The following is an 18,746-nucleotide window of genomic DNA, read 5'->3' on the forward strand; positions in this document are numbered from 1 at the left end:
TGGATACCCAAATCTGACTTTCCCGAAGTTCATTGGGATATTTGATTGGCTAAACTGGGTGGCCTTTACAGATTTGGCTCCAAATGAGTAAGTGTTTGGCACATTCATAGATATAGGAGCAGTGTAATTTTCAGTTTAAAGTCATTGTTTACCTTTTCTCTTGTGTTACTGGAATTAATTAGCTATTATCAAGCACTCCTCAAAGGGGTCTTGGGTTACATTTCTCGTGTTTTGTTTGCCCACGTTGTAATTGTTGATTTTATTTCTTGTGGGTCTTAGTCTCTGGGTAAAGATAAATGTGGGAAGGAAAGGGTGGGGGTCTACTGTAGACCACCAAAGCAGGAGAAGGTGATGCTTGTGCCATTTCTAGAGAAATAACAGAAATATCCAAAACACAAGACCTGGTAGTAATGAGAGGCTTACTACCCTGATATCTGTTGGAAAAGTTGTACGGCAAAACACAAAATGTCCAATAAGTTCTTCAAATGTGTTGGGAACAACAACTTGTTTCAGAAGGTGGAGGAAGTAACCAAGAGAGCAGACATTTTAGACTTGATTCTGACTAATAGGGAGGAATTGGTTGTGGCTCTGAATGTGGAAGGCAACTTGGGTGAAAATTATCATGAAATTTTAGTCTTCCTGGTTCTCAGAAAAGGAAGGAGTGAGAATGCCAGTATAAGGACAGTTGATTTTAACAAACTCCTAGAACTCATGACTAAGGTCCCATGGGAAGAAAATCCTAATGGAAAAAGGAGTTCAGGACAGCTGGCAGTTTCTCAAAGAGACAATATTAAAGGCACTACAGCAAACTATTCTGATGCGAAGACAAGACAGTAAGAATAATAATAGTCTAGTAATAGTAAGAGGCCAGCATGGCTACATTAGGAACTCTTTAATTACTTGAAAATCAAGAAAGCATCCTACAAAAAGAGGGAACATGGATAAATTGCTAAGGATGAATACAAAAGAATAGCACAAGCATGTAGGGACAAAATCAGAAAGGCTAAGGAACACAATGAGTTATACCTAGCTAGGGACATAAAAAGCAGTAAGAAGATGCATTAAGAGGAAGGGGAAGAAAAGTGTAGGTCCACTCGTTAGTAGGGAATGAGAGCTAATAATGGACAACACCAAGAAGGCTGAGGTGTTTAATGCCTATCTTGCTTCAGTTTTCACTAAAAAAAATTAATTATGACCAGATGCCTTACACAATTAATATCAACAACAAGCAGGAAGGAACACAAACCAGAATAAAGAAAGAACAGGTTAAAGAATGTTCAGACAAGTTAGATGTTTGCAAGTCAGCAGGGCCTGACAAAATTCACCGTAGGGTACATAAGGAATTAGCTAAGCTCAGAACATGAGTGATTTTCTTTGAGAACTCATGGAGGATAGATGAGGTCCCAGAGAACTGGAGAAGGGCAAACATAGTATCTGTCTTTAAAAGAGGGAACAAAGACCTGGGAAATTATAGACCAGTCAGCCTCACTTTGATACCTGGAAAGATATTGAAATGAATTATTAAACAATCAATTTGTAAGCACCTAGAGTATAACAGTGATAAGTAATAGCCAACATGGATTTGTCAGGAACAAGTCTTGCCAAGCAAACCTAATTTCCTCTTTTGACAGGGTTTCTGTAGTAGATAGGGGCAAACTTTTATTTATGTAGACTTTTTATTTTTAGTAAAGCTTTTGACACAGTCCAACATGACATTCTCATAAGCAAACTAGGGAAATGTGATCTAGATGAAATTACTATATGGTGCCTGCACAACTGGTTGAAAAGCCATTCTCAAAGAGTAGTTATCAATTATTTGCTATTAAACCGGGAGGACATACCTAGTGGGGACCCTCAGGGGTCAGTCCTGGGTCTGGTACTATTCAATATTTTCATTAATGACTTGGATAATGGAGTGAAGAGGGTGTTTATAAAATTTGTGGTTGACAACAAGCTGGGAGGGATTGCCAGCACTTTGGAGGACAGGATTAGAATTCAAAATTACCTTGAGAAATTGAAGAATTGGTCTGAAATCAACAGGATGAAATTCAATAAAGACAAGTGCAAAGTACGACACTTAGGAAAGAAACATCAAATGCAATGGGGGAATAATAGGCTGGGTGGTAGTACTGCTGAAAAGGATCTGGGGGTTATAGCGGATCACAAATATGAGCCAACAATATAGTGCAGTTGCGCAAAAAAAAAGGCTAATGTCATTCTGGGGTGTATTAACAGGAGTGTCATACATAAGACATGAGAGATATAAATTCCATTCCACTTGGCACTGGTGAGACCTCAGCTGGAGTACTGTGTCCAGTTCTTGATGCCATATTTTTAAGATATAGACAAATTGGACATAGTCCAGAGGCGAGCAACAAAAATGAAAAAAGGTTTAGAATTCTGACCTGTAAGGAAAGATTAAAAAAAACCCTGAATATGTTTAGTCTTGAGAAGAGAAGACTGAGGTGATGGGGAGCTGATAAGTCTTCAAATATGTTAAGGACTGTCATAAAGAGAACAGTGATCAATTGTTCTCTATGTTCACTGAAGGTAGGACAAGAAGTAATGGGCTTAATCTGCAGCAAAGAAGATTTAGCTTAAATATTATGGAAAGTTTTCTAACAATAAGGTACTCGTATAGGTTGCCAAGGGAGTTTGTGGAATCTCCATCATTAGAGGTTTCTATAAACAGGATAGACAAACACCTCTCAAGGATGGTCTATGTATACTTGGTCCTGCTTCAGCATAGGGGGACAAACTAGGTGATCTCTTGAGGTCTCTTCCAGCCCTACATTTTTCTGATTCTATAATAGTGTGCTGGTGTTTGCTGATCTTGTTAAAATTCTGAATAAATGTCATCTTTTTTTTTCAATTGTGTAGATGGGAATATGTTTCTCCAAATAGAATAGGCTAGGTTTTCATCACATTGTGACCCACATATTTGAAATTATGGGCAGTCCTAGAAAATGTATGTGAAATTGCTATTTGACCACATCAGAGGTTGGGCCTGTTTGAGATAATTATATTAATGATTCTGGGTGTTTAAAAGGGTGATGTAATAACTGTCTATTGGATTTATGTTCATAATGGTGGGAAGATAGTGGGGATGTGTGCATTTTGGAAGTACCTTGGTATTCTGCCTCCTATTTCTTTAAATGTTCCGTGAGTTGGGTATAGAGGGATCATGATAATTTGTCCTTTTAATCTGCCTGTTTTCCTGCTATTTGATTTCAGACATAGATATGGCTTGCTATATGCTAATGTGTTCTGGTGTAGAGATAATATCATACTTAGAAATAGTTATAAAAAGCTTTGAAGGTTTAATTGTTGGAAAAGTGGTTCAAATGATTTGAAATCTAAAATGTTGATCTACTGTTGATAACTTTGTTTTTCTCATGGATTCTATAGAAGTGTCTGGGAAGCTAGAAATAATAACTAGACAGGACAAGGACGTTTCGATGCCCCATTTATTTTTCCTCCTGGAGTTTTCATTATACTGTTCTATTTGAAACATTGTGGAATAGGCAGTTGACACACGAGGTCCTTCCTGACATGGTACACTACTTACTTGAGACGGAGAGATATAGTTGCTTTTATTAAAACATTCATATTGATAGTATTTTCAGTGGGAGAAAGTTAGAATATTGTCTTGTTTACAGACTTATACTGAACTAGGGGGCACTGTTTGACCTTTGGCAACCCTATCAGAGAAGACTGCAATGAGCAATCACCGGTTTTAATGTTGAAAAGGGGAACAAATCTCTTTAGTTCCTACATAAGTTGGGTGTGGGAGCATGGACCTAAGAGTCTGTTATGATTCAGACATGTTCTTCTCTCCTATAAGGCCTCATCCAAAGCAAATGTAAGTCAGTGGAAGAAATCCCATTGATTTCATGGGGTTTTGGATCAGGCCCATAAAATTTGTATAACCTGTTTAAAAACAGCAATTGTTTGTTGAAGGTTTTGTCAAAGGTTCAGTATGGGTTTCTATTTATCTGGTGTCAGGCTCTCGTTCCTAATTATTGTCTAATTTCTGGGGTACCTCTTCAAGACTCAAAAGGCCAATAAGTAATTTTTAGGATTTAGTAGCATTTCTGCACCATTTCTTTCATTTTTTTTATGGAGCAAAAAGAGACATTGTTCCTGTTAGCGTTTCAAGATTCAGAATGGGCATAATGCATGATTATGGTCAACCAAGTTCATATGTCCAGCTGCTTCTGCTCCTGATAGCACAGAAGTAGAAAAACCAGTAGAAGTATCAAGAACCTGAATAAAATGTGCTAATGGTGTTCTTCCCTTCACTTTATAAAATAACATGTTTCTGTGCCCTACAATCCTAATCCAACGCCTTTCCAGTGACTTCAGTGAGCACCAGATCAGTACCCTGTGTGATAGGTTGCTGACTGAAAGGTCAAGTGTAGAGTAAATTTACACCTACAGGCTAACAAAAGTTGATTGCTTATGTAAGTATGGCATTAGCCACACCTTGCCTAGGTGTAACATATTTGTTTTCATTAATCCTGATTTACTAGGAATCACACAAATGAAAGCATCATAAATCAAGGTTTTCTACTCAGCATATCTTGGCTAACGAAAAATTATTATTTTTTAAATTGGTATGACATGTACAATTATTGTGTAAGGAATGTAAGGTGCTCAGAATGGTTTAATCAAAAAAATAAGCTCTTTGGGGCACTGTCTGTTGTCTTTTTTCTTATAAAAACTCCCTGCGGCTAAAGCAAAAGGGAACAAGGGATATTGTTAAAATGAAAGCCTTACTTAATACTTTATGTTTTGGATACTTTAACTGTTTTCCCTTCTTTTCTGTACCATTAAGAAAAGTTTTAAAATATTTTAATGGTGTTTTTGCCATGGGACTAAGCAGGCTGAGGTCTCTGTATTCAAAAACTTGAACCCTGTTAGTGTTCTACAATGACAGGGTCACGTAAACACCTTTGACTCTCTGGGCCCATTTATTCCATAAATATTAATACAACAGGACTGCTACTTTAATATATATCTGGATAGCACCAAGCAGAATGGGGTTCTGACCACTGATTACTACTGTAATAATAATAATTAATACACATTCTCTTGTTTTTCTAGAACGTTATCAAGTGCAGGAAAAGAACTGAAGGATAATTTTCTGAAGGCATTGGCAGAAAGGGAGGAAGCCAACCGCAGTGGGAAAATGGCTGTGAGTACATTTGAGATCTTATAATAATAAATAGTTTGAAAAATTACATTTAAAGCTACCATCTTTACCTTGTAGCACATATTGCATTTTCCATTAAAACATCTATTAGTGTAATTTATAGCAAAACTATTTTTTCCCTCAAGTAATGCATTTTAAAAGTTCTATTTGGGAGAGGTTCCCTGAGGACTGGAAAGTGGCAAATGATACTGTAGGTCTGTTTTTGACAAAATGCATGAAAAGACAAACCAGGAATCTACAGACAGGTACATTTAACGGTATTGGTGGAGCGAATCTTGGAAACCATACAAAAGGATGTAATAGGAGAACACCTAGAGAAGTACATTTTGATTTTGGATATTTGTTAAGGATTTAGGCACCAATCTTGTGGCTACTTAAGCACACACATAACATTACAGACATGTGAATGCTGTGGCTCTCTTATTGAGCGGGGCATCACTCTATGATGACATTACACCATTGCTGTGGAATCTACTGCCCACTGGCCTCCAAGAGAATTTAGTGTTGGTTATGACCTATAAAGCCCTATATGACATGGGACCAGCGTACCCGAAGGATTGCCTCTCAACCCGGGCTGTACTGCCACAGTTGTAGTCCGATGAAGTGCCCAAACTGGGTCTCGCTCATAAAAGAGAGACGGTAACTGGCAGGGCATTTTCTGTAGGGGCTCCAGGACTCTGGAATATGACTCCCCCTTTGGTCCAGAAAAATTGAATTTGGTGACCTTCCAGGCGTGCTGCAAAAGACATCTGTTTGATAGGAATTTTGGAGAAGGCTGAGGGTATGCTTCCCATAACACTGAAGAAGTAGAAAGGAGTTTTTGTAGGTGGCTGGCTGGCTGAGTTCCCGTGAAATTATTTCTCTAATACTGCTGGGATTTTATTGTATTATTAATGATGTTAAGATGCCTAGAGCCTTGGATAGGCATCTTTTTATATTTTTAAATCAAAATAAATAAATAGTCTCATTGACTCATGTAAAATGCACAAGTTTGCAGAACTGGGGCTTAACTTAGGTCATGCTTAACTTACCCATTGAAATTCTTTGACAATTCGATTGCCTTCGCAGATCAGGGAAATGATAATATATTTTGATTTTCCAAAAACTCTTGATAAAATTACACATCTGAGATTAATAGTTGAGCTAAAGAGGCATGTAAGACTTGATTAGAATGTTTCCGGGAGGAATGATGAGAAATAATGGAACGAAACTGAGCAAGGGAAATTTATGCTAGATATCACAAAAGATTTCCTAACCGTAATTTAGTTAGACTGTGGGAACTGGTGGAATCCTTTTCACTAGACTTAGATGAGATAGAGCACTCTGGAATACTGTCAGGGGAACAATCCTGTAATGTCAGATGACAGATTGGAAAATTGAATAGGACTTTTCTGTCTCTAAATTCTATTCTAGCTCTATATTTTTTTGCTGGCCCTCATTCCCATCTCTTTCCCTTTGTGAAAGAGAAAACAAAAGTTAGAGAAGATACCTATATATTTCCTTTAATCTCCTCTTTTTCTTTTCCTCCACTCTCTCTAGCCTTATCTATAAAAATGCAAACAAATGCACTAATAAAATATTGTTCAGCAGAGAGGTAAGTAGGAATTGACAAAGTTTTGGTAACAGGAGAGACACCCCTCCCCCTCAAATTTGGAAACTTGTCTAGATTCTCTAAACCTTGTGGGTCTTAGTGCAGTTTACAGGCCGTTGGAGATTTTCACCAAAGCAAGGATCCTCAGACTATGGTATATGAGCGTTTACCTCACAACAATTAAGAAGACGGTGTGTAAACAAATAAAGTTTGGGATCCACTGTGCTACAGCAAATCGGACCAAACTGAGTAACAGCAGGACTGGATTTGTCATACTATCAGTTTTTCTCACAATTTGTGTAGGCCTGTTTTCAGAATTAGTACTGCAAAGTAATGAGTTATCAATAGTCATCATGTAGCAATATCTGTTAGACCAGAATACTGATGCATACTATTCTATATGAATCTAGTTGAGGAGAAGAAGATCCTTCATACTTGGCTTGATTCATGTTTGTTAGCTTTGTTATATAGGAGAGTAAGATCTGCTTGTAATGAGTTCACATCACTTAACTCTTCGTGGCACAACTGGACTGATGAGACAATAAAGACTACACTGGTTTTGCTGCTGCATATGGACTGAAATTATGCTTTTTCATCCCTCCTATGTGGGACATTGAGAGTTATTTGATTCTGTGCTCACAGTGACACTAGATTCCCTCTCCTTGTGTTAAAACAATTCTGCAAAAATAACATTGGCTTTATGAGAGGTTGCAGTGATTTTGATCTTCTTCCCTGACTCTGGTTGCTTTTGAAGCTGATCAGATAAACGGTAAATATATACAGTATATTCTTTTTTCCCCTCCACCTCTCATAATTAAAGTAAAAGCGTATCTATATTTTTCTCCTATGCAGTTCTGGGATCCATATCTGCTTTTTTTATGGCTAGCTAATTAGCCACTAGAATTTGCAGAGGAAATGTTGCTGAAAATGTGGTTCTAAAACCTATGTGAGCAAGCTTTCTCCTGAGGCTTCAAACACCTTGTGGTTTCAGCTGGTTGAGAAGTACCATGGGAAAAGTGTTTCTTGTGGTATTTAAGGATTTCCTAGCAGAAAAGGTCCAGGAAAAGGCAACAAAATGGTTAGCTGTGTGGCTCAATTTACATATGATGAAAGATTGGAAAAAATAGGTTGATTTAGTGTGAAAAAGAAAAGAATTAAGAGATTTATTTGAGGCATTGAATATTATAAAAGGAATTCAGTAGTTAATAGTAGTTCCTACCTCTTTTCATCTGTAGTGCTCTTTTCATCAAAGTTCTTTACAAAGGAGGTCAATATCCTCATCCCCATTTTACAGATGGGGAAACTGAGGTACAGAGTGGCATGACTTACCTGAGATTATCCAGCAGACCAGTGGCTCCAATATCTTTTTGTCCACTGAAAGAAACAGCTACCTTAAAAATGTGCTTCAGAAGTTACAGGATAAGTGCCCATCTTGGAATCTTCTTTTTATAAAAACAGTAATAAAGCGGGAGTTTTACAAGCTCATGTGAAAGTCTTTGTTCAAAATCTAACCTATAATACAAGGAAGAGGGTCACTAGGCAAAATTAATGACAGGCCTAGTAAATTTAAAGCTGGAAATAAATATAGACAGCTCTTGAGAATTAATTACCACTGAAGGGTATAGACTTAAAGCATAACTGGGTTTGAAAAGGACTGAATAAATTCCTGACTGAACATAACATTGTAATTATACTTGCTAATAGTGTTGAATCTTATGTGTGTAAGCTGACTCATGTGAGGATGATCAGGGAAGAATTTTCCCATGTGTATAGCACTAAATAATTGACTCGATAAATTATGGAGATTTTTTTTTGTCTTTCTCTGAAGCTTTTGGTATTGGCTGTTTCACTTAATAAACAAATGATTTGAACCAGTCTGGCAATTACTATTTGTCATAGTGGGTGAATGGGCATAGCTCCATGGAAGTCTGTTGCACTGATGTCTACAACGCAATGCCAGTTTTCACTGGCAGAAATATCTGGCCTTATGGTTCTATTAAAACAATTAGTGCAGGGGTGCACAATTCTTCACTGAGCTGCAAAACATTACCAAAATGTTTCCAAACCTGCAGGAAGGTTTCCTTTAGTTCATTTTGAGATGGGATCAAAAGTTGAACTTCCCTTATGTTTGATCCAAACCAGTTTGCCGAGAGTTTGGAAAGTCCACTTCCCCAGAGAGAATAGGAAGCTTTCCTGGGAACATGCTATTGCCTTCTATGGAATCTAAACTTTCATCTAAAGAAAACAAATTTGAGCAATTATGATTGTGAAGAAACCTTCCAGACATGACCTGAATGTGAGTGATTTACTGATTCTTCCTAAAGCCAAGTCTTCACTGCAAAAAGATGCGTGTCTTTACACTGAGTTAGCTAACTAGAAATACCTAGCTCTAGTTTTACCATGAGGTGGCTAATTGTAGTGAACCCCAAGTGGGAGTTATAGGGTTGTACCATATACACCCTTTTTTTTTTGCAGTGAAAACATAGCCTAAGTCTGCAGAAAGACAACTCCAGCACTGTTAATTATGGGTAGCTATGAAGGATGGCTGCTCATGTTAGGAAAAAGATGGAATCTGGTAATTGTCCCATATGAAAGAACTGATGCGGGAAGGGCTGACCATTGATGTGAGAAGCTGCCACTCCCACCCCTTGGAACAGTGGTTACTGTGGGGACCCCAGTTGCCCTAGCCAAGCAGAGGATTTTGTCAAGGTGGGGGTGGAAAGATTGCATGCCTCCCTCCCACATAATCTTCTGCTGGGGTGGCAGGAGCTTTCTTCCTGGACATTGCTCTCTGCTTGGGAGGTTGGTCGCAGTGGGGAGGCTCCCTCTCCCCAATACAAGAGTCCTCTGTTAGGGTGGGAGACATGTGATCCACCACGACTGATCCTCAGACTGTCTGTGGCCTCCTTATTCCTCGTTTTTTGGGAGGCCTAGGCTCTAGTCTAGGAGGAGGGAAACCTTATCCCCCTACTACCCTAGCCAGACTTTTGAGGGCAAAGGGAGTCGCAAGAGGGCTCCTGCTACAGCAGAGGACTCTTTGTAGTCTGTGTAGGGGGCAACAGTATCAATTGGTTTAATGTGAGAGGGTTCCTGATATTCATTCATTGGGGGAGAGCATTGATTGATTTAGTGTTGGGTGGAGCTTAGCATTAATTCAAGAGCCAGAGGGAGACTGGGGTCTCCTGGCCCAAGCAGAAGGTGGAACTCAACCATCAGGTGACTAGTCAGGAGGAGGTGTAGTTCAGGGAACTGGTGTATTTTGGCCTGGTGAGTAGCCTTAAATTTTAAGTAGATTTTTCAAGCCCTGGATTTGCCCACTCCTTGTGATAACAACACTAAAGGTTCTTTCCAGTATTGCAGGACCCATCCCGCCTCCTCTGTGCTGACTTGGTTTCATTCTCTGCTCATCTGCTCTGTAGACTGTTTATCATATACACTACACACAGAACAATGGAATGGAGAGAAGAGCAAGAGCATCACAGCAATATGAGATAGGGCTTAAGCACTCCCCTGGTATTACCGCTCTGGATAATGAGATGATATGCTTAAATACGTTAGCTAGAATGTGATCCAGCCCCTAAAAAAAGTGTTCCACCAAAATGGAGACATCTGGTCTCAGTTTCAGATACCCCCTGCAATGATATGATTGGTGAACCTCTAAAATGGCCTCTGGTTATATATAGAGAGTCGCTGGAACTGTGAATACTATTCAAGCTATCCAGTGTGTAACTACATATAACAGAGTAAATTAAATATGCTGTTTCGGCCTTAACTCTGTATCGCCTGAATTTTGTTGCTTTAAATCAGATCCATAATGTTTTCTTAATACACTTTTGTTTAAGCATTCCTCAGAAACGTTGGTATAGAACATAAACCTGTTGGCTGCGGTCATAAATGTACACAGAAGACATTATCATTTTTTTTCCTATCAAATTCTTGATTAGCCCCTAATGAAGCTATGTAACTATTGACCTTACACATTCCACTGGTATTATTAATCGGGCTGTATACAGCTGACAGTAGACATGGTCTGTTGGGTTATACTGGGTCTGTAAGGCCAAGTAAGCTGTCTGCTGAGCACACCAACGTATCCAGAGAAATGACTGCCCATTGTGCAAGGCTAAAACTTCTCCCAAATATCAGTTACAGGCCAGGATTTCTGGAGCTGCTCAGTGGATGAGAAACTTACATAAATGAGTTCCCTGCCTCGTCTTCTCAGCATATGCTATATGTCTAAGGTCCATTTCTCTTCCTCATGCAGGGGCTGTCCAGGCCATGGGAATTGCTCCAGCTACAGCTAAGCACTGGGGGAGCGCAGTCACTGCATGACCTGGCTCCGATGATAATGAAACACACAGCTGAGTGTCACGAAGCCCAGGTCACTTCACACAAGTCCTTAGTGGCCTCATGCATTTTGACCAGGAGGTGATGAAGTGGAAACTTTCATATCTCTCTGAGCCAGTGAGCAATTGCCCCAAACCACCCCTTGCAACCAAGCAGGCAGAAGAGAGCAGAACTACTCAAGACTAATACCTCCCATTCCATCTGGGAGTCTGCAAGTGATGCTCAGTGGTGTTAAAGCGTTGTGACATACTTAAACATATCAGAATGGCCATGTAACCATTCTACATTGCTAGAAGGAGATTCCCTACCAAAGAAACTGTGATATGGTGCAGGCTCCTTTACCAGCCCCTCAGTACACAAAGGTTAATTCTAGCTTTACTGTCACTTCCTCAGTGGCAGGGCTTTGAGAAGGGCTGGTGGAAAGCAAAAGTGGGAAAATGCCTGTGGGAAGGGCGGATCCCATAACTAGGTGCTAAGTGAACACCAGCTTGCGGAATCTTTTAGTTATGGTTTCTTTTGCTTTGATTAATGCTATCAACCCTTTACTACTGCTGAAAATTCCTGCTGATTACTGCTGTTTTATTCTTGCCTGAAACCATCCATTTTACAGAGATTAATCCATGTGTTGTACCATACCTGAGCCAAACGTCAAACTGAAAGGAGCCAAGGAAATGTGAAGGCTCTGAACAATATCAGATTTGTCCTGATAATCTCCATATCAGAGCTGTCCTGTCATGGTAGCCTCAATACTTTCCCCACAAGAATAACATTCAAAAAGGGCTATAATTGAGGTTGTCCTGGTCTAGAGCATGGTCCAAATGTCCACAGCACTCTGTATCAGTGTGGGGCGGTATTGTCAAACTCAAGCAATAGTTGCCCCAGCGCTTCAATTCTTGATTTTAGGTAATCCTTGTAGGGAAAGGCTCTAACTTGCATTTTCTTGGCTGAAGCTTCCCTGCTATTTCCAGAATTGTATCTGCCCAAACCCATCCAGAGAAGATGTTGTATTATTCTGCCCCAGGTGTGGACCTACCCTATTGCAGTGTCAAACTTCATCCCTATCTGAGTTATCAAATATGCAAAGAATAACAAAAAATGCTTCATAATGTAAAGTATCAGTTTCTTTTTCTCAGGGGAGCAAGTGCAGATTAAACAAGCTCTTTCAGTAGTAGCAGGAAAGAAAATGTGTTTACTGCCACAACAGCCCTGGACTGTGACTTCAAAAACTCTCTGCACTATAGTAGGTTAATCTCAAACTGTATCTTTCTCCCTATGAATTTTAGCTTGCACAGGTTATCTGTATATCAAATTGGTCTATGAGAATGGTGTTTACAAAAATGAAGTGGTCATGACAAAGGTGTTGTATGCATTTCCTCAATTACCAACCCTATTAAAAAATGAGATCCAGAAAAGATTAGAAGGAAAAGTAAGAAGTGATCAGTAGAAAGTGGATTCAAAGAATGATGGAGTGAGTGCTAGGTGGCAATTCGTCCCTGTTTTGAATGTGCAGCTAAAGTGTCTCTTACTTTCATGAATAAGAATTCACTTAAATTCCAGCATTCAGTTATATGCTCAAACTCATTCTGAAGGCAGAAAGTTCTTCATTTCTTCACAGAGCTGTATATTTTCTGTAGCTAGACCTCACCCACATGCTGGTATGCATAACATATTTTTTGTTGAGTCAGGGTGATAAACTGTTCAAAACACACGTCATCTGTTGTATTAGAAAGCCTATAAAAATTGTGTAATACCCACAGACCTATTTTTATGTGTCAAAGTAAGCCCCATAATTACTGTACATATCTTGGGATACTGTGTAAATTGATTTATCTTATCTTTCACTGATATTACAGTGAGGAGGCACCTGGCTAGATAAGTACCTGGATAGATGTGGTAATGGAATATAGTTGTATTTGAACAATTTCTTACTATAATAGGTGACCTTGCGGACTTTAGGCCAACCAGTCTGAACATCAGTAAACTTTGATGTTCTGAGTGGGTAGATGGAGTCTTTGCAGTTTTCATGAAAACAGTAGTAAGCTACAGATTTCCCCAGTTTTACTGATTAGAAAATCAAAAATAAAATCTGTCCTTTCTGTCCTCACAATCCTCAGAACTGTAATTAAGATATCAGATGTGATTCAGGCTTGGTAGAGTAGAACTTGTTGATGCTAATTTTCCCACTGAATGTTGACTGTGTAAACAGTTACATGACTGGGTTGTTTTGGCTTTGAAATGTGTATTATTGAAGCTGGTATAAAAGCACTGGTTACAGCTTGTTCCTTCAGAACCCATTCAAAGAAACCACTGTAGCTGACTCAGAAAAACCTGTGAATCAGGCAGTTTCTAATATACCCATTTCCTGTGTTGAAAACTCTATGAAACATAAGATTGCGTTGTATATGACCAACAATATTGTGCTGACATGATCTTTTCCCCCTTTACTATTTTCCAACATCTATAAAGTGCTCCCTTCTCAAGAAAAAGAGGGTATTGTGCAAATGTTTATTTCCCTTTTAATTGAACCCACGTTTGTCCAATTAATAAATCCCTATGGAAATTGTATGAGTCATGCAAGTAATCATAACTTAATTTCAAACAAGTCACTTCTGTGCTTGAAATATAAAATACATATCAAATTCCATTTCACTAGAAGAAGTACATTATAAAAGGTAAAACTTTCTATTCTTCAAGTGATTGCACATGTCCATTTACTTCAGGTGTGTGTGCACGCACGTGCACCCAAGTCAGAGATGTTTCTCCCATAGCTACATCTATCGGGGCTGCGCATACACCCTCCATGCACTTACGCTGCTAGACGATGGAATAAAGGGGTGGAGCTGCCTTGGCCTTCCCTCTGCTCCATCTCACCACCCATGGTCGGTAGTTGGAATGTCAATATTGTCTGTATAATCTTTTCTCTTTATTAAAACTTGTAATAGTTGTTTACAGTCAGTGGTACTCCTTTATTCTATTCTATTTATTCTAATAGCAGCTACCTTAAGTCGTTCCTCGGAACTGCACTGCTCTGTATGTACTCAGAAGTGCTCCACGCTATCTAGGAGCACTCCTCTGCACATTGCAGTTTTTCCCAGTAGGAGATTTTCAGAAGGGAAGGGCCGTTCCTCTTCCCTGATACCATACACAAGGCTGAAGAAGTCAAATGACGTGCATGTCTCTAAAACTAGAAGGTTTTCCCCTTCTAGAAGATTGAGGTCTCTGGCAAGAGCCTCAAGCAGGAATGCAGATACTGGAGGTAGAGCACAAGCACTCACTGGTACTGCATGCTCCCTTCACCCATCAGACAGAGTCATTGACTCTGGAACAGACTCCGGTGCTGTTGAGACTGACTCAGTTGACTGCACCTTCTATTTGTCTATGCAGCAGACGTCTGACCGTATGGGCCTCTCAATACCGACAATGCCAGAGGCATAGGCAGCAGCTGGAGACTTGCTTTTGCCTCTCAATACCGGAGTCTCCAAAAGTTGTTCAGAACATAGAATTATCGGTGCTAACTACTTCGCAAACTCTGGTACCATTTGCATCAGTGGGGGTATTCCTCTCGGCATCCGTGCAGCAGACCTCAGTACTGATGGTGAGCAATCATAGCCTAGCTATCTGGTACCTTCTTGGGGTAAGCTATGGATGCTCTACCCAGTACCTAACACATCTCAGGCACCCGCGCTGCATGATACCGCACCACTACGGCCGTCTGAATATTCCAATTCTTCAGAGTGAGAGGTGGAATCAGATGTATCCCAATCTTATCACAGACGGCCCCACTTTTCTCCACCTGCCTGTGGAAGATTGGGAGCTAAGCACCGACGCTCCCATGGAAGTCAGTCTTGAGACAGGGAGCCATGGGACACTTTTTTTAATTGGGGCCCTTTTGCCTTATCAGTGGCCCCACTGGAATCCAGGGGGTATGCCTCCCACCTCACATTTATTTCAATTTTTTTGTTTATCTACATCACCTCAGAGGCAATGTCTGATTTTGAATGCTGGTCCCACTACTAATCTCAGCGGAGGCTTCTCAGGTTTCTGAGTCCTCTCAGCTGGAACCTGGCCTGGCTGGCTCAGCCTGACAGCATCCTTCAGTTCAGGATGTTCCTATTAAGCCTTTCCTGAATAAGTCATCCTCCGCTCCAGATGAGTGTTAGTGTTGACATGACAGATGAGTGATGAGTGACAGTGTTAGAGGCATCATTACCTGTCCAGGATGATTATAAGACATACAATTGGCTAGCTCTCTTGGTATACAAATTGTACAGGAGAATTAGCAAAAATTGTGCAGACCCCAGAGCCTAGTAGAGTGGCTTTACCTATTAATGAAGCCATCTCAGAGCCTGCAAGGGTCTTATGGGAGACACCAGCTTCTCTGCAGCCAAGAGAACATCTGGATTACGGTTCAGGATCATGAACAAATAGATTCTCTTGGCCAGGAATCCATCCGGGATATGTCAAAATCGTCTGACAAATTACCAGAGGATGCTAGGCAGAAATTCCAAGCCGTGGTTCCTGAAGGTAGACTGGTTGCCAGGAACTCCCTTCAAGCAGCCCTAGATAGGGCCAATTCTGTGGCTACGGTGATGGCATTTGCAGTCACTGTGCTCCAATTCCCTGGGCTATAGTTATCAGGTTTTTTTCTGGAGACAATAGAAGATCTTCAGTATGAGGGTCTTAATTTGTTTTAGGGAAAATAGATGAAGCTCTGCATACCCTGAAAGACTCTAGGGCTGCCCTTGGATCACTGGGCGTTTATACCCCAGACCCCAAAAGGAAGCAATTGCATCCTCTAGTAGTCCAGAGGCATCCTTTTTACCCCCCAAGACACCCTGATCAATCACAGGCTATGACTACATTTACAGGAGGGTGAGGGGGTGTAGAGTACATATGCTGCATGCTCCACTAGCACCGATATAAATATCTGTGTAGACAGAGAGGCAGAAACATAGAGTAGATCCCCTACAGGGCTCTCTGCATGCCCAAGCCATGCCTCCCATCTCTACACTGCTATTTCTGCACCACAGGGAAAAGCCTCCAGCAGCAAAGAGAGGCTCTGGCTGGGGGGAGGCATCAGGGGAAGGCTGTGGTATCTCCCCACTACTGGAGCCTTTCCCTGCAGCGAATTTCTCATTCCAAAATCCAAAGGGGGGGTCTCAGACCTATTTTGGACCTGCAAAATCTAAATAGGTACATAAAGAAGATGACATTTCACATGGTTACCATAGCCTCCATTATCCCTTCTCTGGATCCTGAAGACTGGTACGCTGCCCTTGACTTGTAGGATACCTACTTACATGTGCCCATCCACCAGAGCCACAGGAAGTTTCTAAGATTTGTTTTGGGCAATGTTCGTTATCAGTTTGCTGTCCTGCCCTTTAGTCTTTGTTCAGCCCTGCGAGTCTTCACAAAGTGCATGGTGGTGGTAGCAGCTTATCTCAGAAAAGCAGATATGCAAGATCAAGTCCCTCTTTTGTTCTCTGGGCCTGTTAATCAACACGGACAAGTCAGTTTTTGTCCCAGTGCAGAGAATAGTGTTTATAGGAGCAGGTCTCAACTCTGGTGAGGGCATTCTCACCTGAAGCCAGATTCCAGGCAATTTTGGATCTCTGCTCAGACTTCAAAGCCCATTCTTGCACAAAGGCAGGGAATTTTCTCAGATTTCTGGGACACATAGCAGGTTGTATGTACATGACTCAGCATGACAGACTTCACCTCAGGAGAATGCAGAGGTGGATGAAGTCTGTTTACACTCAATCTGCTGGACATGCTGACTCATGTGCTAGAAAGTGTGCTCTCTAGATTGGTGGATGGATCCTGTGAAAGTGTGCAAGGAGGTTCCCTTCTCCCCATCTCTGCCCTTGATGACTCCGGTCACAGATGTTTTATCTCTGTTGGGGGCTCACCTAGGGGACTGCCAGGCTCAAGGACTGTGGTCAGACCAAGATCTCTGTCTCCACATAAATGTTCAGGAGTTGTGAGCAATTCACCTGGCATGTTGGGCTTTCCAACTCCTCAAGGACAATACAGTTGCTATGTTCTGCTTGAACAGGTGGGTGGAGGGAAGGAACCAGGTCAAATTGCCTCCTGCCAGGAAGCTATAAATCTATGGGATTTTTACATCGAAAATGCAATCACACTCAAAGCTTCACACTTTCCAGCAATTCAGAACTGCCTGGTGGATCATTTCAGTAGATCATTCATCAGGGATTACAAATGATATCTCAAACCAGGTGAAGTAAAATTCATCTTTCAGACTTGGGGAGTACTAGACAGAGATCTCTTTGCTACTCTGCTGAAAGGAAATGCCATCTGTTTTGTTTAAGGGCCAGGCACAGCCTGGATTCTTTGACAGATATTTTCCTGCTGTTGTGGGAGAGAAAGCTACTGCGTATCTACTCTCCTATCCCTCTAATTCTGAAAGTGTCACAAACTCAGGAAGGATCATGCTCTTGTGATTCTAATAGCACCAGTCTATCCCTGTCAACACTGGTTCTTGGACCTCCTGAATCTCTCGATTTGGGATCACATAACCCTACCTCAAGAATCCAACGATGTTGTATCCCAGCCATCCATTCTGAACCTAATAGTGTGGATGCTTAGTGGTTAAAACCTCAGAAGGCTGAATATTCTTTAGAAGTTCAGAACATCCTCCTCAATAGCAGAATATTGTCCACCAGAGATAATAGAAGCATTTCTCTGTGGGGTCTGAACAAAAAGGTATTTCTTCTTTACAGTCTTCCCTTCAGTTATCCTGGATTCTTTGCTTTACCTGAAAGGAAAAGGGCTCTCTATCAGTTCACTGAGAGCTCTCTTGGTGGCTATCTTAGCTTTCTATCTTCCTGTAGAGGGGCAAGCCACCTTTTCTAACTCTATGATGGTGCAATTTTTGAAGGGTTTGGACAGGCTATTTACACCCATCACAGGGACTTAAATTTGGTGTGAACAGTTCCTTATTACACTTCTTCATGAATGTAGCGTTCTTAGTAGCTATTACTTCAGCCAGGAGGATAGCAAAGTTGCAAGCATTGGTGGCTGAACTTTTGTATACAGTTTTTTTTAAAAGATAGTCTCTTTATGTCCCCAACCTAAATTCCTGACTAAAGTATTTTCAGATTTTCACCTCAAGCTTTCTACTTACCAACTTTTTTCCAACTCCTCATTATTATAAGGATAAAGAACCATTGAATACTTTGGAAGTCAGGAGGGTGCTAGCTTTTTACTTGGACAGAACCATTTCCTCAGTATGCACAACCCCGATGGCTACCACTCTGAGGAAAACATCTCTGGTTTTGGCACGTTGGGCCACACATAGCTGAAGTGGAATGGACATGTTCTTCAAGATGTGTTACACAACAGTTACAGAAAAGTTAATAACCAATTTTTTCCTGGAAATAGATGAAATCTGTGTCTTCTTGCAGTACAAGGATCCACAATCCTGATTTTCTTCACATTTCAAGAAAAAAAAAATCAAGTTACTTCATGAGGCAGGCCTTTTAGGGTGTAGATGCATAGTCCTTATCAGAAGTTCCTTCCTTAGTTTAAATCCTAACTTTTTTTTTATGTAAGCTCTCTTCGGAAACCATGAGTTCT

The 18,746-nt window shown here is 40.6% G+C and overlaps 1 protein-coding gene across 2 annotated transcripts in view; it reads left to right on the forward strand.

Annotated features, from left to right (window-relative positions):
• CFAP299 (cilia and flagella associated protein 299) overlaps nt 1–18,746 on the forward strand; it is a 410,267-nt gene that overhangs the window by 150,657 nt on the left and 240,864 nt on the right. For both annotated transcript variants that reach the window (XM_065596000.1, XM_008165688.4), the window contains exon 3: nt 5,107–5,197. In XM_065596000.1, the coding sequence (XP_065452072.1) occupies nt 5,107–5,197 (91 nt within the window). The remainder of the gene's footprint in view (nt 1–5,106; nt 5,198–18,746) is intronic.

Source organism: Chrysemys picta, chromosome 5, assembly GCF_011386835.1.
Source record: "Chrysemys picta bellii isolate R12L10 chromosome 5, ASM1138683v2, whole genome shotgun sequence".
Taxonomy (NCBI): domain Eukaryota; kingdom Metazoa; phylum Chordata; order Testudines; family Emydidae; genus Chrysemys; species Chrysemys picta.